Source organism: Bombina bombina, chromosome 2, assembly GCF_027579735.1.
Source record: "Bombina bombina isolate aBomBom1 chromosome 2, aBomBom1.pri, whole genome shotgun sequence".
In the NCBI taxonomy this organism is placed as follows: Eukaryota; Metazoa; Chordata; class Amphibia; order Anura; family Bombinatoridae; genus Bombina; species Bombina bombina.
The window spans coordinates 237,496,752-237,523,156 of NC_069500.1; the positions used below are offsets into that span (position 1 = coordinate 237,496,752).

Genomic DNA, 26,405 nt, shown 5'->3' on the forward strand with positions numbered 1-26,405 from the left:
CTGCCTTCAGGCCGTATGTATCTTCTGCTGGGCCTCAGCCTCATAATTCTTTTACTATTCTGGATGGGGCACACACCATTCTCCACACCTTTGGGATTGCTACGCATGCTATTAAAGTTGGAGTGGGCTAAATAGCGTTGTCAGTAACTAATACTACCCAGCTCTGGGGACATGACATTGGCAGACTCTTTAGTATGACTTTTCTTCTGATCCACGAGTTACCCTTCCAGCAATTTTCCACAGCGTTATCTTTATAATCACATGTGTCATTGCTTTAGAATTACTTTTTTTTTTTTTTTTTTACAGGTCTGAACTCACTGTATGTTCACTGCACAGCTCTAAACTACTTGCTCCACAACAAGTTTTGTAATATAATTTATTCTTCCCATCCTAATTTTACCAAATTCCTGGTGCCAGTGAGTGCTAAGTTATACTTTGTGTAATATGTGTCTATCTACATAATGGTCTAGTCCTTAAGGGGGTACTTCTGGTTTAGAGGGGGTCCCAATACATTGAAGGGGTTAATATACCTATAGAGCCTGAGGGATCTGAGTCCACTGTCTTTGTCTGGCTGTAGTGTTATTGAAAGTGTTATACAAGATTACTACAACTGAGCTATTGCTTTTAGTAATGTTATTTTATGTTCAACTAACTGTCCTCATTATATATATAAAAACTTGTTTTCTCCAACATAGGTGTGTCCGGTCCACGGCGTCATCCTTACTTGTGGGATATTCTCTTCCCCAACAGGAAATGGCAAAGAGCCCAGCAAAGCTGGTCACATGATCCCTCCTAGGCTCCGCCTACCCCAGTCATTCTCTTTGCCGTTGTACAGGCAACATCTCCACGGAGATGGCTTAGAGTTTTTTAGTGTTTAACTGTAGTTTTTATTATTCAATCAAGAGTTTGTTATTTTGAAATAGTGCTGGTATGTACTATTTACTCAGAAACAGAAAAGAGATGAAGATTTCTGTTTGTATGAGGAAAATGATTTTAGCAACCGTAACTAAAATCCATGGCTGTTCCACACAGGACTGTTGAGAGCAATTAACTTCAGTTGGGGGAACAGTGTGCAGCCTCTTGCTGCTTGAGGTATGACACATTCTAACAAGACGATGTAATGCTGGAAGCTGTCATTTTCCCTATGGGATCCGGTAAGCCATGTTTATTACGATTGTAAATAAGGGCTTCACAAGGGCTTATTGAGACTGTAGACTTTTTCTGGGCTAAATCGATTCATTATTAACACATATTTAGCCTTGAGGAATCATTTTATCTGGGTATTTTGATATAATAATATCGGCAGGCACTGTATTAGACACCTTATTCCTTAGGGGCTTTCCCAAAGCATAAGCAGAGCCTCATTTTCGCGCCGGTGTGGCGCAATTGTTTTTGAGAGGCATGGCATGCAGTCGCATGTGAGAGGAGCTCTGATACTTAGAAAAGACTTTCTGAAGGCGTCATTTGGTATCGTATTCCCCTTTGGGCTTGGTTGGGTCTCAGCAAAGCAGATACCAGGGACTGTAAAGGGGTTAAAGTTTTAAACGGCTCCGGTTCCGTTATTTTAAGGGTTAAAGCTTCCAAATTTGGTGTGCAATACTTTTAAGGCTTTAAGAATTAAGCCTACCAAATTTTACAAGTTTGATACTTTTGCTTCTTCTGAGGCTATTTTTGGGAGAAAGGTTTTGCAAGCCGTGGTGCCTTCCATTTAGGTGACCTGATTTGCTCCCTCCCTTCATCCGTGTCCTAAAGCTTTGGTATTGGTTCCCACAAGTAAGGATGACGCCGTGGACCGGACACACCTATGTTGGAGAAAACAGAATTTATGTTTACCTGATAAATTACTTTCTCCAACGGTGTGTCCGGTCCACGGCCCGCCCTGGTTTTTTAATCAGGTCTGATAATTTATTTTTTTTTTTTTTTTTAACTACAGTCACCACGGTACCATATGGTTTCTCCTATGCAAATATTCCTCCTTAACGTCGGTCGAATGACTGGGGTAGGCGGAGCCTAGGAGGGATCATGTGACCAGCTTTGCTGGGCTCTTTGCCATTTCCTGTTGGGGAAGAGAATATCCCACAAGTAAGGATGACGCCGTGGACCGGACACACCGTTGGAGAAAGTAATTTATCAGGTAAACATAAATTCTGTTTTTCATATTATCAAGCCCAAAAGTGGCTATAGTCCAAGCTAACTTGCCTCCGTTAAATGATTTACTGTGGCATACAGGTCCAAAAGTGGCCTTTTTATAAGTTAGGAGGTGTATACTAATATAAAAAGAGAGGTTTCAATCATATTTGCCTATTTATAATTTGTATAAAGTTATAAGCATGTGTCATTTTTATGTGGTGAGGTCTGTATTTACCTCTGTATTTTGTTTTTTGTTCTCTTTAAGTCATGGCGAATTTCATCTGCTTTGTAACTGTTTGCTTAAAACCTCAATAAACTATTTAAAAAAAATAATAAAACAAAATAAAAAAAAAATAATTTGATATTGGAAGTAAATTAGAAAGTGTATTAAAACTGCACGCTCTTTTTGAATTATAAAAGTTTATTTCTTTTACAAGTTACGATGAGTCCATGGATTTCATCCTTGCTTATGGGATATCGCCTCCTGGTCAGCAGGAGGAGGCAAAGAGCACCACAGCAGAGCTGTATATATAGCTCCTCCCACTCCAGTTATTCTCTTTGCCTGTGTTAGTGATAGGAAGAGGTAAAGTGAGGTGTTAGTTTAGATTCTTCAATCAAGAATGGTCTTAGAGAGTTTTAACTAAGGCCCTTCTGTCTTCACAGGACCCCAGGAGGAAGAGAAGGACCTCTTGATACTGTGAGACGTTCATGCTGTTGCTCAGCATAGAGGTAAGGGCAGTCTCTTATTTCTGGGGCTCTGCAGCATATCTCAGAATTGGCTGTACTCTGCCTCTCTGTAGGGGACTATGGGCTCTAGTAAGGGCTTCCCTTTGACATTGTATCATTTTATAACAAAAGGGCAATGTGAACCGACACGTTAATATGTTTGTCTGAGGACTTTCTGGCTTTTGACACGGCTAAGAGTATAACTAGCCTTGAAAGGCTGGGATTGTTTATTGAGGGGTACGCTGGCACTTGTGTCTGTCTGTTTACAGACTATATGTATGACGCTGGGAGTAGTACCGGAGTCGGGTATAATGGACGAAGGGCGGGGCTTGGTTTTCGCGCGCCTAGCCGCACAGTTGTTAGATAACGGTGATCCGATCGGCAGCAAGGTTCTTCACGGCTCCTAAGTCCGCTTGTCTCTGTGAAATATCACAAGCGGTCTTAGGCACGCCGCTCTCGAGGGGACAGTCTTGGTCACGTGGAGGTAGGTAGGAGCCGCAGCGGAGCTGTGGCGAGGTGACTGTTAGATATCCGGAGTGCATATATTTTTCTTTTCACTTAAATCAGTGCCACTTGCAGAGAGTGTGTGTTGTATAGAATGGATGTTTCAATAAACGCGCAGTTACCTCTCTGTTTCTTTGCATTTATCACGTTTTGGCCTTTGCAACAAGTTTGTTTTTTAAAGGCACAGTGCACTCTTTTTTTTGTTTTGTTATCATATTAGGCTGATTATCAGTTGTAATTAGCAGTACCACGACCAAGCTAGTTTTTGCTTATTGTTATCATGGAGGACATTGAACACAGTACATGTTCTATGTGTTTAAATGCCATTGTGGAACCCCCTGTTACTTTTTGTTCCTCATGCATTGAGAGGACATTACAGTTTAGAGAGCAGATTTTCTTTAATAAAAGTATATCTAAGGATGTTTCTCAGCCTGATGAGAGTCAGGAGTCAGAGTATGCAACTTTCTCCCAAAGCGTCACAGCCTTTAACACCCGCTCAGGCGACGCCATGTTCTTCAACTGCATCTGCTGTATTCACCCTGCTGGATATTGCTGCAGTTATGTCATCTACTCTTTCAGAGGCGTTATCTGCTTTGCCAGTGCTGCAAGGCAAACGCAGTAGGAGAGAAGCCCCTGTGGTCCATGCGACTTCTGATGCATTGATGGCGATCTCCGATGTACCCTCCCAGGGCTCTGAATTGTGGGGTATGGAGGCTCTGTCGGAGGGGGATCTTTCTGACTCAGGAAGTACTTTGCCCCCGACAGATTCGGACGTGATGTCTTTCAGGTTTAAGCTTGATCACCTCCGCCTGTTACTCCGGGAGGTTTTGGTGAATCTGGACGACTGTGATTCTATTGTGGTCCCTCCAGAGAAATTGAGTAAGATGGACAGATATTTGGAGGTCCCTTCTTATTCTGACGTTTTCCCTGTTCCTAAGAGAACTTCGGAAATTATTGCTAAGATATGGGAGAGACCGGGTATTCCGTTCTCCCCTTCTCCTGTTTTCAAGAAAGTGTATCCTATAGCTGACACCGTTCGGGATTCTTGGCAGACGATCCCTAAGGTGGAGGGAGCTATTTCCACCCTGGCTAAGCGTACTACTATTCCTATCTAGGATAGTTGTGCTTTTAAAGACCCTATAGATAAGAAATTGGAGGGTCTCCTCAAAAAGATCTATGTTCATCAGGGGGTTTCTATTGCAACCCGCGGCCTGCATTGTTACAGTCACGACTGCGGCTGCTTTTTGGTTTGATGCCCTAGAAGAGTCTCTTAAGACTGAGACTTCTTTGGAAGAAATACAGGATAGAATTAAAGCTCTTAAGTTGGCTAATTCTTTTATTACAGATGCTTCCTTTCAGATAACCAAATTGGTGGCTAAGAGTTCAGGATTTTCCATCTTAGCTCGCAGAGCCTTATGGTTAAAATCTTGGTCTGTGGATGTGTCATCTAAATCTAAGCTTTTGGCTATTCCTTACAAGGGAAAGACCCTGTTCGGGCCTGACTTGAAGGAGGTTATTTCTGACATCACAGGAGGTAAGGGGCACCTCCTCCCTCAAGATAACACGTCCAAACAAAGGGGGCGACAGAGTAATTTTCGTTGCTTTCGAAATTTCAAGGGAGTCCCCTCTTCCTCTTCCACTAAACAGGAAGGGAATTATTCACAAGCCAAATCCACGTGGAGACCCAACCAGTCTTGGAACAAAGGTAAACAATCCAAGAAGCCAGCATGAAGGGTCGACCCCCGATCCGGGACCGGATCTAGTAGGGGCAGACTTTCTCATTTTGTCCAGGCTTGGATAAGAGACGTTCAGGATCCCTGGACACTAGAAATTGTGTCTCAGGGATATCAGTTGGAGTTCAAAAATTCCTTCCCCAGATGAAGGTTTCTTCTTTCACAATTATCTGTAAACCAGATAAAAAGAGAGGCGTTCTTACGCTGTGTAAGAGATCTCTCCTCCATGGGAGTAATATGTCCCTTTCCAATACAGGAACAGGGACAAGGGTTTTATTCCAATCTCTTTGTAGTTCCCAAAAAAGAGGGAACGTTCCAACCTATTTTAGACCTCAAGAGTCTAAACAAGTTTCTCAGAGTTCCATCCTTCAAGATGGAAACTATTCGTACCATTCTTCCATTGATCCAGGAGGGTCAATTTATGACTACCGTGGATCTAAAGGATGCATATCTTCATGTTCCTATCCACAGAGATCATCACAAGTTCCTAAGGTTTGCCTTTCTGAACAAACATTTTCAGTTTGTAGCCCTTCCTTTCGGTCTGGCCACAGTGCCCAGGATTTTCACAAAGGTTCTGGGGTCTCTACTGGCGATTCTAAGACCACGGGGCATTGCAGTGGCGCCTTATCTGGACGATATTCTGATCCAGGCGTCGTCTTATCAACTGGCAAAGTCTCATACCGACATTGTTCTGTCCTTTCTGAGAATTCATGGGTGGAAGTTAATCTGAAAAAGAGTCCGCTACTTCCACAAACAAGGGTTCCTTTCTTAGGAACTCTAACCGACTCTCTGTCCATGAAGATCTTTTTGACGGACGTCAGAAAGTTAAAGATTCTGGATACCTGCCGATCCCTTTTGTCCAATCCTCAGCCGTCAGTGGCTCAGTGCATGGAGGCCATTGGATTGATGGTAGCGGCAATGGACATCATTCCGTTTGCTCGTTTTTATCTCAGACCTCTACAGCTGAGCATGCTCAGACAATGTAATGGAGATTATGCAGATATGTCTCCTCAAATAGATCTGGATCAGGAGACAAGGGACTCTCTTCTATGGTGGTTGTCGCCGGATCATCTGTCCCAAGCGACGTGCTTCTGCAGACCCTCATGGGTGATAGTGACAACAGACTGATAGGATGGGGAGCAGTCTGGAACTCCCTGAAGGCTCAGGGTGTGTGGACTCGATCGGAGTCTCTACTTCCCATCAATATTCTGGAGTTGAGAGCAATATTCAATGCGCTTCAGGCCTGGCCTCAGTTGACTTCGGCTAAATTCATCAGATTTCATCACGACTGTAGCTTACATCAATCATCAGGAAGGAACGAGGAGTTCCTTAGCGATGACAGAAGTAGCCAGGATAATTCAGCGGGCGGAGGCTCACTCTTGTTATCTGTCGGCAATCTACATCCCAGGAGTGGAAAACTGGGAAGCGGATTTTCCGAGTAGACAGACCTTTCATCCGGGGGAATGGGAACTCCATCCGGAGGAATTTGCCGACCTGATTCTCAGGTGGGGCAGGCCGAAGTTGGATCTTATGGCATCTCGTCAGAATGCCAAGCTTCCGAGATACGGGTCCAGGTCCAGGGATCCCCAGGCCGAAGTGATAGATGCCTTGGCAATGCCTTGGTCGTTCAGCCTAGCTTATGTGTTCCCTCCATTTGCTCTCCTTCCCTGGGTGATTGCTCAAGTCAAACAGGAGAGGGCTTCGGTTATCCTCATCGCTCTGGCGTGGCCTCGCAGGACTTGGTATGCCGATCTGGTGGATATGTCATCTCAGCCACCGTGGACGCTTCCATTAAGGAAAGACCTTCTAATTCAGGGACCCTTCCATCATCCGAATCTAGTTTCTCTGCAGCTAACTGCTTGGAGATGGAACGCTTGATTTTATCTAAGCGTGGGTTCTCTGATTCGGTCATTGATACTTTGATTCAGGCACGTAAACCTGTTACTAGAAAGATTTACCATAAGATATGGCGTAAATATCTTTATTGGTGCGAATCCAAGGGCTACTCATGGAGTAGGGTTAAGATTCCCAGGATTTTGTCTTTTCTCCAAGAAGGATTGCAGAAAGGGTTGTCAGATAGTTCCTTAAAGGGACAGATTTCTGCTTTGTCTATTTTGTTACACAAACGTCTGGCGAATGTTCCGGATGTTCAATCCTTTTGTCAGGCTCTGACGAGAATCAGGCCTGTGTTTAGACCAATTGCTTCTCCTTGGAGTTTGAATTTAGTTCTTAATGTTCTTCAAGGGGTTCCGTTTGAACCTATGCATTCCATAGATATTAAGTTATTATCTTGGAAAGTTTTATTTTTAGTTGCTATTTCCTCTGCTTGCAGAGTTTCTGAGCTTTCGGCATTACAATGTGATTCTCCTTATCTTATTTTTCATTCCGATAAGGTAGTGTTGCGTACCAAACCTGGGTTTCTTCCTAAGGTTGTTTCTAACAAAAATATTAATCAGGAAATTGTTGTTCCTTCATTGTGTCCTAATCCTTCTAAGAAGATGCGTCTGTTACATAATTTGGACGTAGTCCGTGCCTTTAAGTTCTACTTACAGGCGACTAAGGATTTTCGTCAATCATCTTCATATTTGTTGTTTTTTCTGGGAAACGTAGGGGTCAGAAAGCATCCGTTTTGCATATGAGACTGCTGGACAGCAGCCTCTTGAACGGATTACGGCTCATTCCACTAGGGCTGTGGCTTCCTCATGGGCATTTAAAAATTATGCTTCTGTTGAACAGATTTGCAAGGCTGCAACTTGGTCGTCTCTTCACACTTATTCCAAATTTTCCAAATTTCATACTTTTGCCTCGTCCGAGGCTGTTTTTGGGAGAAAGGTTCTTCAAGTAGTGGTGCCTTCCGTTTAGGTTCCCTGTCTTGTCCCTCCCTTTCATCCGTGTCCTATAGCTTTGGTATTGAATCCCATAAGTACGGATGAAATCCGTGGACTCATCGTATCTTGTAAAAGAAAACGGAAATTTATGCTTACCTGATAAATTTGTTTCTTTTACGATATGATGAGTCCACGGCCCACCCTGTTTTTCTAAGACAGGTTCTTATTTTTGTTAAACCTCAGTCACCTCTGCACCTTGGCTTTTCCTTTCTCTTCCTAACTTCGGTTGAATGACTGGAGTGGGAGGGAAGGGAGGAGCTATATTTACAGCTCTGCTGTGGTGCTCTTTGCCTCCTCCTGCTGACCAGGAGGCGATATCGCATAAGTAAGGATGAAATCCGTGGATTCATCGTATCGTAAAAGAAACAAATTTATCAGGTAAGCATAAATTTCCTTTTTTGACTTGAGTGTCCCTTTAACATAGCTGAACAAGCTTACGGCTAGATTACGAGTTTTTGTCGGTAATGGTGTGCGGTGCTAACACACAGTTTTTCTTACAGCTCACCTACAGTAACGCTGGTATTACAAGTTTTTAGAAACACAGCGTTAGCCGCAAAAAAGTGAGAGTAGAGCAGAATTTAGCTCCACATCTCACCTCAATATCAGCGCTGTTTATGGTAGCGGTAAGCTGACAAAACGAGCTCGTGCACGGAATCAATGGGTCTGATTCGGCTGAAAAAAAGTCTAACACCTACAAAAAAGCAGCGTTCAGCTCCTAACGCAGCCCTATTGATTCCTATGGGGAAAGAAAAGTTATGTCAACACCCTAACATGAATCCCGAGTCTAAACACCCCTAATCTTACACTTATTAACCCCTAATCTGCCGCCCCCGACATTGCCGTAACCTACATTATATTATTAACCCCCTAATCTTCCGCTCCGGACACCGCCGCCACCTACATTATACTTATGAACCCCTAATCTGTCGCCCCCAACATCGCCAACACCTACATTATAGTTATTAACCTTTATTCTGCTGCCCCCAATGTCGTCGCAACCTACCTACAATTTTTAACCCCTAATCTGCCGCCCCCAACGTCTCCGCCACTATAATAAAGTCATTAACCCCTAAACCTAAGTCTAACCCCCCCCACTTAAATATAATTTAAATACATCTAAATAAAAATACTATTATTAAATAAATTATTCATATTTAAAACTAAATACTTACCTATAAAATAAAAACCATAAGATAGCTACAATATAAGTAATAGTTAAATTGTAGCTAGCTTAGGATTTATTTTTATTTTACAGGCAACTTTGTATTTATTTTAACTAGGTACAATAGTTATTAACTATTTAATAACTAACTAGTTTAAATAAATACAAATATACCTGTAAAATAAACCCTAACCTAAGTTACAATTACACCTAACACTGCACTATAATTAAATAAATTACCTAAATTAACTACAATTAATTACAATTAAATTAAATAAACTAAATTACGAAAAAAAAACCCATTAAATTACAGAAAATAATAAAACAATTACAAGTTTTTTAAACTAATTACACCTAATCTAATCCCCCTAATAAAATAAAAAAAAAAAACCCCAAAATAATAAAAATCCCTACCCTATACTAAATTACAAATAGCCCTTAAAAAGGCTTTATTAATGCTCAATGGTTGAAATGTTCATCTTCATCAGTTATATTGATGGAGTGGGACAAGGCTTCAAAATATAATATATTAAAGGGACAGTCTAGTCCAAAAAAAACGTTCATGATTCAGATAGGGCATGTAATTTTAAACAATTTTCCAATTTACTTTTATCACCAATTTTTCTTTGTACTCTTGGTATTCTTAGTTGAAAGCTTAACCTAGGGGGTTCATATGCTAATTTCTTAGACCTTGAAGGCCGCCTTTTAAGAATGCATTTTAACAGGTTTTTCACCACTAGAGGGTGTTAGTTCATGTTTTTCATATAGATAACACTGTGCTCATGCACGTGAAGTTACCTGGGAGCCATCACTGATTGGCTAAACTGCAAGTCTGTCAAAAGAACTGAAATAAAGGGGCGGTTTGCAGAGGCTTATATATAAGATAATCACAGAGGTAAAATATATATAAATATAACTGTTTTGGTTATGCAAAACTGGGGAATGGTTAAAAAAAGGGATTATCTATCGTTTAACACAATAACAATTCTGGTGTAGACTGTCCCTTTAAGTGCAGCAATGTGTTTTTATTTTCCCCCTTATTTTCAATTTCACTGTGTAATAGGCGAAAAAAGAAAATGTATTTACAATATCCCTTAAACACTCATGCTGTATACCACATCATATTTGTGTTGCTGCAAATATTTATTTTCTATTCACCATATTAACTTTATTTTTTATCTAATTGCAGATGGAAGCACCTTTGAACAAGCGTATAGTTCAATTAACAGGTTTCAGAGATGCAGAGAAAGATGCACTAATTGAACAACTCTTCAAGCTTGATTGCATATTTATTGACTCTGAGGTGGGTAGATATGTTTTTAAAATACATTTTATTAATGGGACTCTTTTACAACTTAACAATAGCAATCAATATCTTAGTTTCAATCCTGAGAATAATCCAGTAAAACAAATGTTATCTTCATTTTTCTGTTTTTATATGGAGATGAACCATTGGATATGGAGAGCTTTGTCACTTTAGTGAATGCCATAGGAATGGGACAGATTGGTAAATTGTAAAGTTCTCTGAATTTTTTTCTGATTTTATGCCAATGAAAAAAAAGTCTGCAACAGTCAAGTATAAAGACGATAAAAATAGAGCTTTTTTGGACTTTGATACATTTTTTAATATACAAACAGCAGTAAGTGTAACGGAGTATTGAAGTAAAAAAAAAAACCAGGCGTTTATTGCTTTTTTTATATTTAATGTGTGCGACTGTATATTAACAAGTGCTTAAACAGACATGAGAGTATCCAGTTTTTATTATTGGATAGCATCAAAAACTTTAATGATGTTTTAAAGAAAAAATAAGCAGCATATGATTTTTTTATTTAAAACTTTCCTTTTTCTGAGCTGAACAGAATATTTTTATTTTATAAGGTGGTAAGAGTCCATGAGCCATTATACCTGGGATTCAAGTTCTGGCCACTAGGAGGAGGCAATGATTCCCAACACTACAAAGTTTTTAGGCCCTCCCATGTCGCTGACCATCCCAGTCTTATCTTTGCCTCCACAGGAAGAAGGTGAAGAATAGAGGTGCTCCAAATTCTTAGTTCAAAGGTGTTCTAAGACCTACTTGAGACCCATTTTCCCCTTACAGAGCCAGGAATAGAAGAGAGGGCAGCATGGGTAGTGACAGAAAAAACCTCTTTGGGAGTCCTTTAGCCTCCTCCTGTTGGATCAGCCTGCTACATGACACTGAATGAGCTCTCTACAGGATGCAGTCTTTTCTGCATTTCAGGAAAGACAGGTGCATGTCAAATAAGTACCTCAGGCATTCACATAGTCAACATACATGTGTGTATATATATATATATATATATATATTTATTATAGCCAGGAGATTGTTGAACATACATCAATCTTATTATTTTCACTATCCCTATTAGACATTTTATGTTAAAGTGAATGTAAATTTTGATGCTGAAGTGCCCGTTTTTTAAAAATTTGATTATAAACAGGGGCACTTTAATTAATCAAAATTTATATTTCACTCGTTGTGAAAAAAATACTTACCTTTTATACTTGACGGACGCTCCAGCTTCCCCCGGTCATCACAAAGCCATTTCTGACATCAGAAATGATGGATCGGCCATCCTCCAATCACTGCTTCCCCCCAGGGGCAATCAGTGCTTGATTCGAAGCCATGATTGGAGGAAGCCGGATTCCACATTTTAAACCCAGGAAGAGGCTTTGCGACGGGCAGAGGAAGCTGGAGCGGCTGTCAAGGATTTTTTCACAACACGGGTGAAATGTAAATTTTGATAAAATAAAATGTCCGCGTTTTTTAATAACCCACCCGAACGATAGGGCTTACACCTATTCTTCCCCTCAGCAATCCCACTCACGTATTGATTACATTATGATGGACGTAAACCAGTCTATCAACAGTTAAAAACATCACTTTCTCTTGTAAGGTGTATCCAGTCCACGGGTTCATCCATTACTTGTGGGATATTCCCCTTCCCAACAGGAAGTTGCAAGAGGACACCCACAGCAGAGCTGTCTATATAGCTCCTCCCCTAACCCCCACCTCCAGTCATTCTCTTGCAACTCTCGACAAGATAGGAAGCATCAAGAGATATGTGGTGACTTAGTGTAGATTTACCTTCAATCAAGAGTTTGTTATTTTTAAACGGTACCGGCGTTTGTACTGTTTTTCTCTCAGGCAGAAATTAGAAGAAGAATTCTGCCTGGAGGTTTGATGATCTTAGCGGTTTGTAACTTAGGTCCATTGCTGTTCTCACACATAACAGAAGAGTATGGGAAAACTTCAGTTGGGGGAACGGTCTGCAGATTACCTGCTTTGAGGTATGTTCAGTATTTTTATTTCAACAACGACTGGGATCATGCTTACAAACAAGGTAATACTCATGTTAATACTCATATTACTTAGTGACAAAACGTTTTACATGTTTCATAAATAGGACGTTTTTTCTCTGAGGGAGATAAGTCTTTATTTGGGGCCTAGTTTTCCACATGGCTAGTTAGATACTCCTAGGAGTATTTTCTTAAGGCCCCTCTGACATCCAGTACATGGTGGGAGGGGCCTATTTCTCCAACATAGGTGTGTCCGGTCCACGGCGTCATCCTTACTTGTGGGATATTCTCTTCCCCAACAGGAAATGGCAAAGAGCCCAGCAAAGCTGGTCACATGATCCCTCCTAGGCTCCGCCTACCCCAGTCATTCTCTTTGCCGTTGTACAGGCAACATCTCCACGGAGATGGCTTAGAGTTTTTTTTGTCTGAGGGAGAAATTACTGATTCAGGGAACATTTCTCAACATGCTGAACCTGATGTGATTACATTTAAATTTAAGTTGGAACATCTCCGCATTCTGCTTAAGGAGGTATTATCCACTCTGGATGATTGTGACAAGTTGGTCATCCCAGAGAAACTATGTAAAATGGACAAGTTCCTAGAGGTGCCGGGGCTCCCAGAAGCTTTTCCTATATCCAAGCGGGTGGCGGACATTGTTAATAAAGAATGGGAAAGGCCCGGTATTCCTTTCGTCCCTCCCCCCATATTTAAAAAATTGTTTCCTATGGTCGACCCCAGAAAGGACTTATGGCAGACAGTCCCCAAGGTCGAGGGAGCGGTTTCCACTTTAAACAAACGCACCACTATACCCATAGAGGATAGTTGTGCTTTCAAAGATCCTATGGATAAAAAATTAGAAGGTTTGCTTAAAAAGATGTTTGTTCAGCAGGGTTACCTTCTACAACCAATTTCATGCGTTGTCCCTGTCGCTACAGCCGCATGTTTCTGGTTCGATGAGCTGATAAAGGCGGTCGATAGTGATTCTCCTCCTTATGAGGAGATTATGGACAGAATCAATGCTCTCAAATTGGCTAATTCTTTTACCCTAGATGCCACTTTGCAATTGGCTAGGTTAGCGGCTAAGAATTCTGGGTTTGCTATTGTGGCGCGCAGAGCGCTTTGGTTGAAATCTTGGTCGGCTGATGCGTCTTCCAAGAACAAGCTACTTAACATTCCTTTCAAGGGGAAAACGCTGTTTGGCCCTGACTTGAAAGAGATTATCTCTGATATCACTGGGGGTAAGGGCCACGCCCTTCCTCAGGATCGGCCTTTCAAGGCAAAAAATAAACCTAATTTTCGTCCCTTTCGTAGAAACGGACCAGCCCAAAGTGCTACGTCCTCTAAGCAAGAGGGTAATACTTCTCAAGCCAAGCCAGCTTGGAGACCAATGCAAGGCTGGAACAAGGGAAAGCAGGCCAAGAAACCTGCCACTGCTACCAAGACAGCATGAAATGTTGGCCCCCGATCCGGGACCGGATCTGGTGGGGGGCAGACTCTCTCTCTTCGCTCAGGCTTGGGCAAGAGATGTTCTGGATCCTTGGGCGCTAGAAATAGTCTCCCAAGGTTATCTTCTGGAATTCAAGGGGCTTCCCCCAAGGGGGAGGTTCCACAGGTCTCAGTTGTCTTCAGACCACATAAAAAGACAGGCATTCTTACATTGTGTAGAAGACCTGTTAAAAATGGGAGTGATTCATCCTGTTCCATTAAGAGAACAAGGGATGGGGTTCTACTCCAATCTGTTCATAGTTCCCAAAAAAGAGGGAACGTTCAGACCAATCTTAGATCTCAAGATCTTAAACAGCTGGCAGCTGTGCCAGATGTTCAAGCCTTTGTTCAGGCTCTGGTTAGAATTAAGCCTGTTTACAAACCTTTGACTCCTCCTTGGAGTCTCAATTTAGTTCTTTCAGTTCTTCAGGGGGTTCCGTTTGAACCCTTACATTCCGTTGATATTAAGTTATTATCTTGGAAAGTTTTGTTTTTAGTTGCAATTTCTTCTGCTAGAAGAGTTTCAGAATTATCTGCTCTGCAGTGTTCTCCTCCTTATCTGGTGTTCCATGCAGATAAGGTGGTTTTACGTACTAAACCTGGTTTTCTTCCAAAAGTTGTTTCTAACAAAAACATTAACCAGGAGATTATCGTACCTTCTCTGTGTCCGAAACCAGTTTCAAAGAAGGAACGTTTGTTGCACAATTTGGATGTTGTTCGCGCTCTAAAATTCTATTTAGAAGCTACAAAGGATTTTAGACAAACATCTTCCTTGTTTGTTGTTTATTCCGGTAAAAGGAGAGGTCAAAAAGCAACTTCTACCTCTCTCTCTTTTTGGATTAAAAGCATCATCAGATTGGCTTACGAGACTGCCGGACGGCAGCCTCCCGAAAGAATCACAGCTCATTCCACTAGGGCTGTGGCTTCCACATGGGCCTTCAAGAACGAGGCTTCTGTTGATCAGATATGTAGGGCAGCGACTTGGTCTTCACTGCACACTTTTACCAAATTTTACAAGTTTGATACTTTTGCTTCTTCTGAGGCTATTTTTGGGAGAAAGGTTTTGCAAACCGTGGTGCCTTCCATTTAGGTGACCTGATTTGTTCCCTCCCTTCATCCGTGTCCTAAAGCTTTGGTATTGGTTCCCACAAGTAAGGATGACGCCGTGGACCGGACACACCTATGTTGGAGAAAACAGAATTTATGTTTACCTGATAAATTACTTTCTCCAACGGTGTGTCCGGTCCACGGCCCGCCCTGGTTTTTTTAATCAGGTCTGATAATTTATTTTCTTTAACTACAGTCACCACGGTACCATATGGTTTCTCCTATGCAAATATTCCTCCTTAACGTCGGTCGAATGACTGGGGTAGGCGGAGCCTAGGAGGGATCATGTGACCAGCTTTGCTGGGCTCTTTGCCATTTCCTGTTGGGGAAGAGAATATCCCACAAGTAAGGATGACGCCGTGGACCGGACACACCGTTGGAGAAAGTAATTTATCAGGTAAACATAAATTCTGTTTTTCGCGCTCTAGATGCGCAGTTTTCCTTCAGACTGAGACATCCAGCTTCCCTAGAGGAGTCCTCTGGCATCTGAGGACCATTTGAAAGGGTTTATTTCTGCACAAAATCGTATTTGAGGGCAGGTAGGAGCCTCACCAGAGCTGTGGCAAGGTGCTCAACTGTCTTTTAACGTTTTTTAAATCCGGTTTGGGGCCTAAGGGGTTAATCATCCATTTGCAAGTGGGTGCAATGTTGCTTTAGTCCCTTACACACACTGTAAAAATTTCAAAGACTTTACTATATTTTTACACTGTTTTGCAGTTTAATTGCTAGCTTTTTTTCTCTTAAAGGCACAGTAACGTTTTTGTTTAATTGCTGTTTCACCTTTATTAAAGTGTTTTCCAAGCTTGCTTGTCTCATTACTAGTCTGTTAAACATGTCTGACATAGAGGAAACTCCTTGTTCAATATGTTTGGAAGCCATTGTGGAACCCCCTCTTAGAATGTACTGAAATTTCTATAAACTATAAAGACCATATTATGGCGCTTAAAGATTTATCTCCAACCGTCGAGGACAGTTGTGCTTTCCTAGATCCTATGGATAAAAAATTGGAGAGTCTCCTTAAGAAAATATTTATACATCAAGGTTTTATTCTCCAGCCTCTTGTATGCATTGCCCCAGTTACTGCTGCAGCGGATTTTTGGTTCGAGTCTCTTGAGGAGGCTCTACAGGTGGAGACCCCGTTAGATGATATTTTAGACAGGATTAAAGCTCTTAAGTTAGCTAATTCCTTTATTTCTGACGCCATTTTTCATTTAACCAAGCTAACGGCTAAGTATTCAGGTTTTGCCATTCTGGCGCGTAGGGCGCTATGGCTTAAGTCCTGGTCAGCAGACGTTACTTCAAAGTCTAAGCTTCTTAACATCCCGTTCAAGGGACAGACTCTATTCGGCCTGGCCTGAAGGAGATCATCTCTGACATTACCAGAGGAAAAGGTGACGCCCTTCCTCAGGATAGGTCCAATAAGTTAAGGACCAAACAGAATAATTTTCGTTCCTTTCGAAACTTCAAGAGTGGCGCAGCTTCAGCTTCCTCTAATACAAAACAAGAGGGAAATTTCGCCCAGTCCAAACCAGTCTGGAGACCTAACAAGGCTTGGAACAAGGGGAAGCAGGCCAAAAAACCTGCTGCTGCCCCTAAGACAGCATGAAGGAGTAGCCCCCGATCCGGGACCGTATCTAGTCGGGGGCAGACTTTCCCTCTTTGTCCAGGCTTGGGAAAGAGACGTCCAGGATCCCTGGGCACTAGAGATTGTTTCCCAGGGATATCTTCTGGAATTCAAAGGTTCATCTCCAAAGGGGACATTTCATCTCTCACAACTATCTGCAAACCAGATAAAGAGAGAGGCATTCTTACGTTGTGTTCAAGACCTACTGGTTATGGGAGTGATCCACCCAGTTCCAAGGGAGGAACAGGGTCAGGGTTTCTATTCAAACCTGTTTATAGTTCCCCAAAAAGAGGGAACTTTCAGACCAATCTAGGATCTCAAGATCCTAAACAAATTTCTCAGGGTCCCATCCTTCAAGATGGAGACAATCTGAACCATCCTCCCTATGATCCAGGAGGGTCAATATATGACTACCGTGGACTTAAAGGATGCTTATCTCCACATTCCGAATCACAGAGATCATCATCAGTTCCTAAGGTTTGCCTTCCTAGACAGGCATTACCAGTTTGTGGCTCTTCCCTTTGGGTTAGCCACGGCGCCAAGAATCTTTATGAAGGTTCTAGGGTCTCTTCTGGCGGTTCTAAGGCCACGGGGCATAGCGGTGGCTCCTTACCTAGACGACATTCTAATCCAGGCGTCGACTTTACAAATCTCCAAGTCCCATACGGACATTGTTCTGGCCTTTCTGAGATCTCACGGGTGGAAAGTGAACAGAGAAAAGAGTTCTCTCTCTCCTCTCACAAGAGTTTCCTTCCTAGGAACTCTGATAGATTCAGTAGAAATGAAAATTTTTCTGACAGAGGTCAGGATATTAAAGCTTCTAACTTCTTGCCGTGCTCTTCATTCCACTTCTCGGCTGTCAGTGGCTCAGTGTATGGAAATGATCGGCTTAATGGTAGCGGCAATGGACATAGTTCTGTTTGCCAGCCTACATCTCAGACCACTGCAACTTTGCATGCTCAATCAGTGGAATAGGGACTACACAGATTTGTCTCCTCTGTTAATTCTGGATCAAGAGACCAGGGATTCTCTTCTCTGGTGGTTATCTCGGGTCCATCTGTCCAGGGGAATGAGTTTCCGCAGACCAGAGTGGACTATAGTGACGACAGATGCCAGCCTTCTGGGCTGGGGAGCAGTCTCGAATTCCCTGAAGGCTCAGGGTTCGTTGACTCAGGAGGAAGCCCTCCTTCCGATAAACATTCTGGAACTAAGCGATATTCAATGCTCTTCAGGCTTGGCCTCAACTAGCTGCGGCCAGGTTCATCAGATTTCAATCGGACAATATCACGACTGTAGCCTATATCAACCATCAGGGGGGAACAAGGAGTCCCCCGGCAATGTTGGAGGTTTCAAAGATAATTCTATGGGCAGAGGTTCACTCTTGCCATCTCTCAGCTATCCATATCCCAGGAGTAGAGAACTGGGAGGCGGATTTTCTATGTCGGCAGACCTTTCATCCGGGGGAGTGGGAGCTCCATCCGGAGGTATTTGCCCAGCTGATTCAACTATGGGGCAAACCAGAACTGGATCTGATGGCGTCTCGTCAGAACGCCAAGCTTCCTTGTTACGGGTCCAGGTCAAGGGATCCCCAGGCAGCGCTGATAGATGCTCTAGCAGTGCCCTGGTCCTTCAGCCTGGCTTATGTGTTTCCACCATTTCCTCTCCTCCCTCGTCTGATTGCCAAGATCAAGCAGGAGAGAGCTTCGGTGATTTTGATAGCACCTACGTGGCCACGCAGGACTTTGTATGCAGATCTGGTGGACATGTCATCCTTTCCACCATGGACTCTGCCGCTGAGGCAGGACCTTCTACTCCAAGGTCCATTCAAACATCTAATCTAATTTCTCTGCGTCTGACTGCTTGGAGATTAAACGCTTGATTTTATCAATACGTGGTTTCTCCGAGTCGGTCATTGATACCTTGATTCAGGCTCGAAAGCCTGTCACCAGGAAAATCTATCATAAAATTTGGAGTAAATATCTTCATTGGTGTGAATCAAAGGGTTACTCATGGAGTAAGGTCAGGATTCCTAGGATATTATCTTTTCTCCAAGAAGGATTGGAAAAGGGATTATCAGCTAGTTCCTTAAAGGGACACATTTCTGCTCTGTCTATTCTTTTGCACAAGCGTCTGGCAGATGTTCCAGACGTTCAGGCGTTTTGTCAGGCTTTAGTTAGAATCAAGCCTGTGTTTAAACCTGTTGCTCCGCCATGGAGTTTAAATTTAGTTCTTAAAGTTCTTCAAGGGGTTCCGTTTGATCCTTTGCATCCCATAGATATCAAGCTTTTATCTTGGAAAGTTCTGTTTTTGGTAGCTATCTCTTCGGCTCGAAGAGTTTCAGAGTTATCTGCCTTACAGTGTGATTCCCCTTATCTGATCTTCCATGCAGATAAGGTACTTTTGCGTACCAAACCTGGGTTTCTTCCTAAGGTAGTATCTAATAAGAATATCAATCAGGAAATTGTTGTTCTGTCACTGTGTCCTAATCCTTCTTTAAAGAAGGAACATCTGTTACACAATCTTGACGTGGTTCGTGCTTTAAGTTTTATTTACAAGCAACTAAGGATTTTCGTCAAACATCTGCATTGTTTGTTGTCTACTCTGGAAGCAGGAGAGGCCAAAAGGCTTCGGCAACTTCTCTTTCTTTTTGGCTGAGAAGCATAATCCGGTTATCTTATGAGACTGCTGGCCAGCAGCCTCCTGAAAGACTTACAGCTCATTCTACTAGAGCGGTAGCTTCCACATGGGCTTTTAAAAATGAGGCCTCTGTTGAATAGATTTGTAAGGCGGCGACTTGGTCTTCGCTTCATACTTTTGCTAAAATATGATACCTTTGCTTCTTCGGAGGCTATTTTTGGGAGAAAGGTCTTACAGGCAGTGGTGCCTTCCGTTTAAGTTCCTGCCTTGTCCCTCCCTTCATCCGTGTCCTAAAGCTTTGGTATTGGTATCCCACAAGTAATGGATGAACCCGTGGACTGGATACACCTTACAAGAGAAAACAAAATTTATGCTTACCTGATAAATTTCTTTCTCTTGTGGTGTATGCAGTCCACGGCCCGCCCTGTCACTTTAAGGCAGGTGTTTTTATTTTTAAAACTACAGTCACCACTGCACCCTATAGTTTCTCATTTTTCTTACTTGTCTTCAGTCGAATGACTGGAGGTGGGGGTTAGGGGAGGATCTATATAGACAGCTCTGCTGTGGGTGTCCTCTTGCAACTTCCTGTTGGGAAGAAGAATATCCCACAAGTAATGGATGAACCCGTGGACTGGATACACCACAAGAGAAAGAAATTTATCAGGTAAGCATAAATTTTGTTATTCTTCCCAGAGTTTGGTCCGACCATTCCATGATTGCATGTACCCTTTCTTGGTCTACAGCCCCACTTTTTCCCTTCCAATGGAAATTAGATGAGAACGTGCTCGATGATCCAATTTACTACACAAAAGTGGAAAAAACACTTATTGAATACTTTGCTATTTATAAGGGCACGGTATTGGATGATAGAACCCTCTGGGAGGCTCATAATTGTGTGCATAGGAGTGAATTTTTGAGTATTAAATCTCATCAAACTAAAGTGAATAATGCGAGCCTAAAGAAAACTCTAGATGAGATTACAGACTTAGAATCAGACCAAATAAAATACCCTAATAACTCCATCATCAAAGAAAACTTGGAAATTCAAAGGAACAAAGTTAAAACCCTCTTAGTTGAGGGTAATTTGCTTGTTTAATATTAAAATTTATAAAGAGGTATTAATTACCATGTATCACATAAATGAAGCTCTATGGGTTATGTTAAATATTATATGTATAATAAAACACAATTTGCAAGTAAAAACATTAAATGAATATTTAATCAATATATGGTACAAAGAATAAAAATGAATAGTAAGTTGTGGCCACAACCGTATTGCGCTTATATAAAAACACTAACCAATCTTAGATAAAAAGACTATGCTGATCTATGCTGATCTGAATGCTGAATCTAAATGCTGTATCTAATACTAACTAACGTGCAATTTCAAAAGTGCAATGTGTAAAATAGAAATTTATACAATTAAATTTCCCTCTGTTATACAAATAAATAAGAATGAGAATAGTTTGTTACAAAAAGTATCAAAAAATATAGATCCGTTCCAAAAATGTCCGTGTATTAATCCTGATTTGTATCGATATATAGGATGTATACATACATATTTTAAATCATCAATGTTGATATAAATGGAGATAATCTTCGGAATAGATGTAGACAAATGTCAAGGTATGAGCAAAGTTTATGAAGTGCAATTCTTAAACCCGTGTAAATAGGTAGGTGAATATCCTGTTGATTGTGCAGTGTACAGCTATTTTAGTAATGGTAGCTATTATGCTAATGTTGTGATCCAGTTGTAATAGTGACTTCCTTATGAGTTCATAGATATTCAGTGTTAGATGAAAAACTTCAGCTGATAGACAGACTTACCTGGCTGTGCTCCCTGGCCGGCGTTAAAGCTGTATGTGGCGGAAGTACTCACAGCTGCTTCACTGTCTGTTGCAGCTAGGTCCTTCTGTTTCTCTCTTGGCTTGTATGTTGGCGGAACAGACCGCTAGATCCTTTATGTCCTTAGTCCTCCTGGATTCTATTGATAGAAGTTGGTCAGTAGGTGATGGTCGAATAACTCCACAGATAACTTTTTCAGTCGGTCTACGCGTTTCAGCACTATACGTGCCTTTATCAAGTTCTTGATAAAGGCACATATTTAGATTCAGCATTCAGATCAGCATAGATAAGCATTGTCTTTTTATCTAAGATTGGTTAGTGTTTTTATATTAGCGCAATACGGTTGTGGCCACAACTTACTATTCATTTTTTATTCTTTTTACCATATATTGATTAAATATTCATTTAATGTTTTTACTTCCAAATTGTTTTTTATTATACATATAATATTTAACATAACCCATAAAGGTTCATTTATGTGATACATGGTAATTAATACCTCTTTATAAATTTTAATATTAAACAAGCAAATTACCCTCAGCTGCAGCAGCGCCTTTCATAAATTCCAATATTTGTTTTCCTTTATCGACTAAGTGGAGAGATCTTAGTCTAGTTTGAAAGGCCAAGAGGGTGAGACAGTGTCCAGACTCTTCTCTTATTAAAACCCTTTTAGCTTACGAATATAAAACCCAAGCTCTTAAATTACAGCAATCCTATTACGATGGGGATAACAAATGTAGTCGCTTGTTTGCACGTAAACTGAAACGGAAAAAATATAAAGCCTTCATACTGGAGATAAAGGGCAAAGACCAAAGAAAATGCTCTACAACCGAACAAATAGCTGAAGCCTTTAGATCCTACTATGAATCTTTATATAATTTAACATCTCCAGATACAGCTTCAGAACATATCATATCTCAGACTAAACAACAGAGAATAAATGCCTATCTAGATAAACTAAAGTTTCCCCAAATTTCTAATGAACAATCCGACTCCCTTAATAAACCCTTTACCAACGAGGAGCTAGAAAAGGTCATTAAAGACCTACCGACTGGCAAAGCCCCGGGGCCAGATGGTTTCACCAATTATTATTACAAAAAACTGAAAGAACACCTAATCCCGCACATTTTACCCATTTTTCTCAGAAAATAACCCATTCCCCAAACAAGCACTTGAAGCACATATATCCGTCATTCCAAAGCCCGGAAAGAGTCTTGATAGGGTAGAAAATTATAGGCCTATATCTTTACTGAATTCTGAAGTGAAGATATATGCAAAACTTCTAGCTATCCGATTGAACCAAATTCTACCGGATATTATTGTTAACGACCAAGTGGGTTTTACGATCAGGGCCCTCCACCTTATTGAATATGCATCATCTAAACAACTTCCCCTAGCCATACTGTCAATGGACGCGGAAAAAGCTTTCGACCGCGTCTGTTGGCACTTCCTTAAATCGGTATTGATAAAATTTGGGCTCGGGGAGCCTATCATCTCTAAAATATTTGCCCTATATGTTAATCCAAGTGCCAAAGTTAAATTAAACGGAACCTTCTCCTACTCGTTTATTATTTCAAATGGCACCAGACAAGGGTGCCCCCTTTCTCCCTTACTTTTCGCTTGCCTGGTGGAGGCTTTTGCCATACAGATACGTGCCCAACAAGATATTAAGGGTATACAGATACAAAACACTACACATAAGATAATGCTCTACGCTGATGACATCTTATTTTTTCTTTCAAATCCAGCAGCCTCAATCCCCCCACGCCTGCATTCTTTTTCGGAGTTCAGCTCAGTTTCAAACTTTCTAATCAATAAATCCAAGTCAGAAATTCTCAACGTCTCGTTACCCCCTGACGACATATGTCTGATAAAACAAATCTGCCCTTTTAAGTGGCAAGTAAAAAAAATAAAATACTTAGGTATTTCCCTGACCCCATACTTAAATGATATATTTGAATCTAATTTTAAACCATTACAAAAAACTCTGATAGCCGAAATGTCCTCGTGGCGCTCCCGAAATATATCATGGCTAGGGAGAATAAATTCTTCCAAAAATTCTATATCTCCTACAAACCCTACCATTCCCTCTCCCTACCCTTTTTCTCAACACCCTACAGAAACAAATACTAGACTATATATGGAATAAAAAACCTGCAAGAATTAATAAGCACATTATGTGCCTAACTTTTAAACAAGGTGGGCTGGGAGTCCCTAATCTAACTAGATATAGACAGTCAATTTTCCTACAAATAATGGCCTGGTTCTCCAATTACAACCAAAAGGCTTGGGTTCGCTTGGAACATGACCTAACGGGCTATACACATCTTGGCGCGCTATGCTGGGGACCGAAAACTAATAAACTAACTTTCCCAATTTATAATGCAATCATACATCTGTGGAGCAGATTGGTAAGCCGGCTACCTGGTTCTCCTTGCATACTTTTTCAAACTTTTTCAAAGTTTTCCAAATTTGACGCTTTTGCTTCGACTGAAGCAGCTTTTGGGAGACAGGTTTTTCAGGCTGTGGTGCCCTCCGAATAGGGTCCGCCTCTTTTTTACCCTCCCGTTTTTTCATTCAGTGTCCTCTAAAGCTTGGGTATTTGTTTCCCACAAGTAATGAATGAAGCCGTGGACTCTCCTCGTACAGATGGAAATGAAATTATCAGGTAAGCATAATTTATGTTTTTTAATAAATTATTTGAATACATAATTTCTCCAATATTGGTGTGTCCGGTCCACGGCGTCATCCTTACTTGTGGGATATTCTCTTCCCCAACAGGAAATGGCAAAGAGTCCCAGCAAAGCTGGTCACATGATCCCTCCTAGGCTCCGCCCACCCCAGTCATTCTCTTTGCCGTTGCACAGGCAACATCTCCACGGAGATGGTTAAGAGTTTTTTGGTGTTTAAATGTAGTTTTATTCTTCTATCAAGTGTTTGTTATTTTAAAATAGTGCTGGTATGTACTATTTACTCTGAAACAGAAAAGGATGAAGATTTCTGTTTGTAAGAGGAAGATGATTTTAGCAGACAGTAACTAAAATCGATTGCTGTTTCCACACAGGACTGTTGAGATGAAGTAACTTCAGTTGGGGGAAACAGTTAGCAGTCTTTTCTGCTTAAGGTATGACTAGCCATATTTCTAACAAGACCATGTAATGCTGGAAGGCTGTCATTTCCCCTCATGGGGACCGGTAAGCCATTTTCTTAGTTAAACATAAAAGAATAAAGGGCTTCAAAAAGGGCTTAAAAACTGGTAGACATTTTTCTGGGCTAAAACAATTGCTTTACTAGGCATATTATGCAGATTCTAACTAATTATTGGTATTATAATCTTGGGGAACGTTTAGAAAAACGTCAGGCACTGTGTTGGACACCTTTTTCAGATGGGGGCCTTTCTAGTTATAGACAGAGCCTCATTCTGGGACTGTATAGGGGTTAAATGTAAAAACGGCTCCGGTTCCGTTAATTTAAGGGTTAAAGCTCTGAAATTTGGTGTGCAATACTTTTAATGCTTTAAGACACTGTGGTGAAATTTTGGTGAATTTTGAACAATTCCTTCATACTTTTTCACATATTCAGTAATAAAGTGTTTTCAGTTTGAAATTTAAAGTGACAGTAACGGTTTTATTTTAAAACGTTTTTTTGTGCTTTGTTGACAAGTTTAAGCCTGTTTAACATGTCTGTACCATCAGATAAGCTATGTTCTATATGTATGAAAGCCAATGTGTCTCCCCATTTAAATTTATGTGATAATTGTGCCATAGTGTCCAAACAAAGTAAGGACAGTAATGCAACAGATAATGATATTGCCCAAGATGATTCCTCAAATGAGGGGAGTAAACATGATACTACATCATCCCCTTCTGTGTCTACACCAGTTATGCCCACACAGGAGGCCCCTAGTACATCTAGTGCGCCAATACTTATTACCATGCAACAATTAACGGCTGTAATGGATAACTCCATAGCAAATCTTTTATCCAAAATGCCTACTTATCAGAGAAAGCGCGATTGCTCTGTTTTAAACACTGAAGAGCAAGAGGGCGCTGATGATAACTGTTCTGATATACCCTCACACCAATTTCAAGGGGCCATGAGGGAGGTTTTGTCTGATGAAGAAATTTCAGATTCAGGAAAAATTTCTCATCAAGCTGAACCTGATGTTGTGACATTTAAATTTAAATTAGAACATCTCCGCGCACTGCTTAAGGAGGTGTTATCTACTCTGGATGATTGTGACAATTTGGTCATTCCAGAGAAATTATGTAAGATGGACAAGTTCCTAGAGGTTCCGGTGCCCCCCGACGCTTTTCCTATACCCAAGCGGGTGGCGGACATAGTAAATAAAGAGTGGGAAAGGCCCGGCATACCTTTTGTTCCCCCCCCTATATTTAAGAAATTATTTCCTATAGTCGACCCCAGAAAGGACTTATGGCAGACAGTCCCCAAGGTTGAGGGGGCGGTTTCTACTCTAAACAAACGCACTACTATTCCTATCGAAGATAGTTGTGCTTTCAAAGATCCTATGGATAAGAAATTAGAGGGTTTGCTTAAAAAGATTTTTGTACAGCAAGGTTACCTTCTACAACCAATTTCATGCATTGTTCCTGTCACTACGGCAGCGTGTTTCTGGTTCGAGGAACTAGAAAAATCGCTCAGTAAAGAATCTTCGTATGAGGAGGTTATGGACAGAGTTCAAGCACTTAAATTGGCTAACTCTTTTGTTTTAGATGCCGCTTTGCAATTAGCTAGATTAGCGGCGAAAAATTCAGGGTTTGCTGTCGTGGCGCGCAGAGTGCTTTGGCTAAAGTCTTGGTCAGCGGATGTGTCTTCCAAGACAAAATTGCTTAACATTCCTTTCAAAGGTAAAACATTATTTGGACCTGATTTGAAAGAGATTATTTCAGACATCACTGGGGGAAAGGGCCACGCCCTCCCACAGGATAGGTCTTTTAAGGCTAATAATAAGCCTAATTTTCGTCCCTTTCGCAGAAACGGACCAGTCTCTAATTCTGTATCCTCTAAGCAAGAGGGTAATACTTCACAACCCAAACCAGCCTGGAAACCAATGCAAGGCTGGAACAAGGGTAAGCAGGCCAAGAAGCCTACCACTGCTACCAAAACAGCATGAAGGGATAGCCCCCGATCCGGGACCGGATCTAGTGGGGGGCAGACTTTCTCTCTTTGCTCAGGCTTGGGCAAGAGATGTTCAGGATCCTTGGGCGCTAGAAATAGTTTCTCA

At 41.4% G+C, this 26,405-nt stretch overlaps 1 protein-coding gene across 1 annotated transcript in view; it reads left to right on the forward strand.

The window, feature by feature from the left end:
• The window catches only part of SLF1 (SMC5-SMC6 complex localization factor 1), a 686,747-nt gene that overhangs the window by 73,706 nt on the left and 586,636 nt on the right, over positions 1-26,405 (forward strand). Inside the window, exon 2 of the mRNA XM_053701493.1 lies at positions 10,333-10,446. Within this exon, the coding sequence (XP_053557468.1) occupies positions 10,333-10,446 (114 nt within the window). The remainder of the gene's footprint in view (positions 1-10,332; positions 10,447-26,405) is intronic.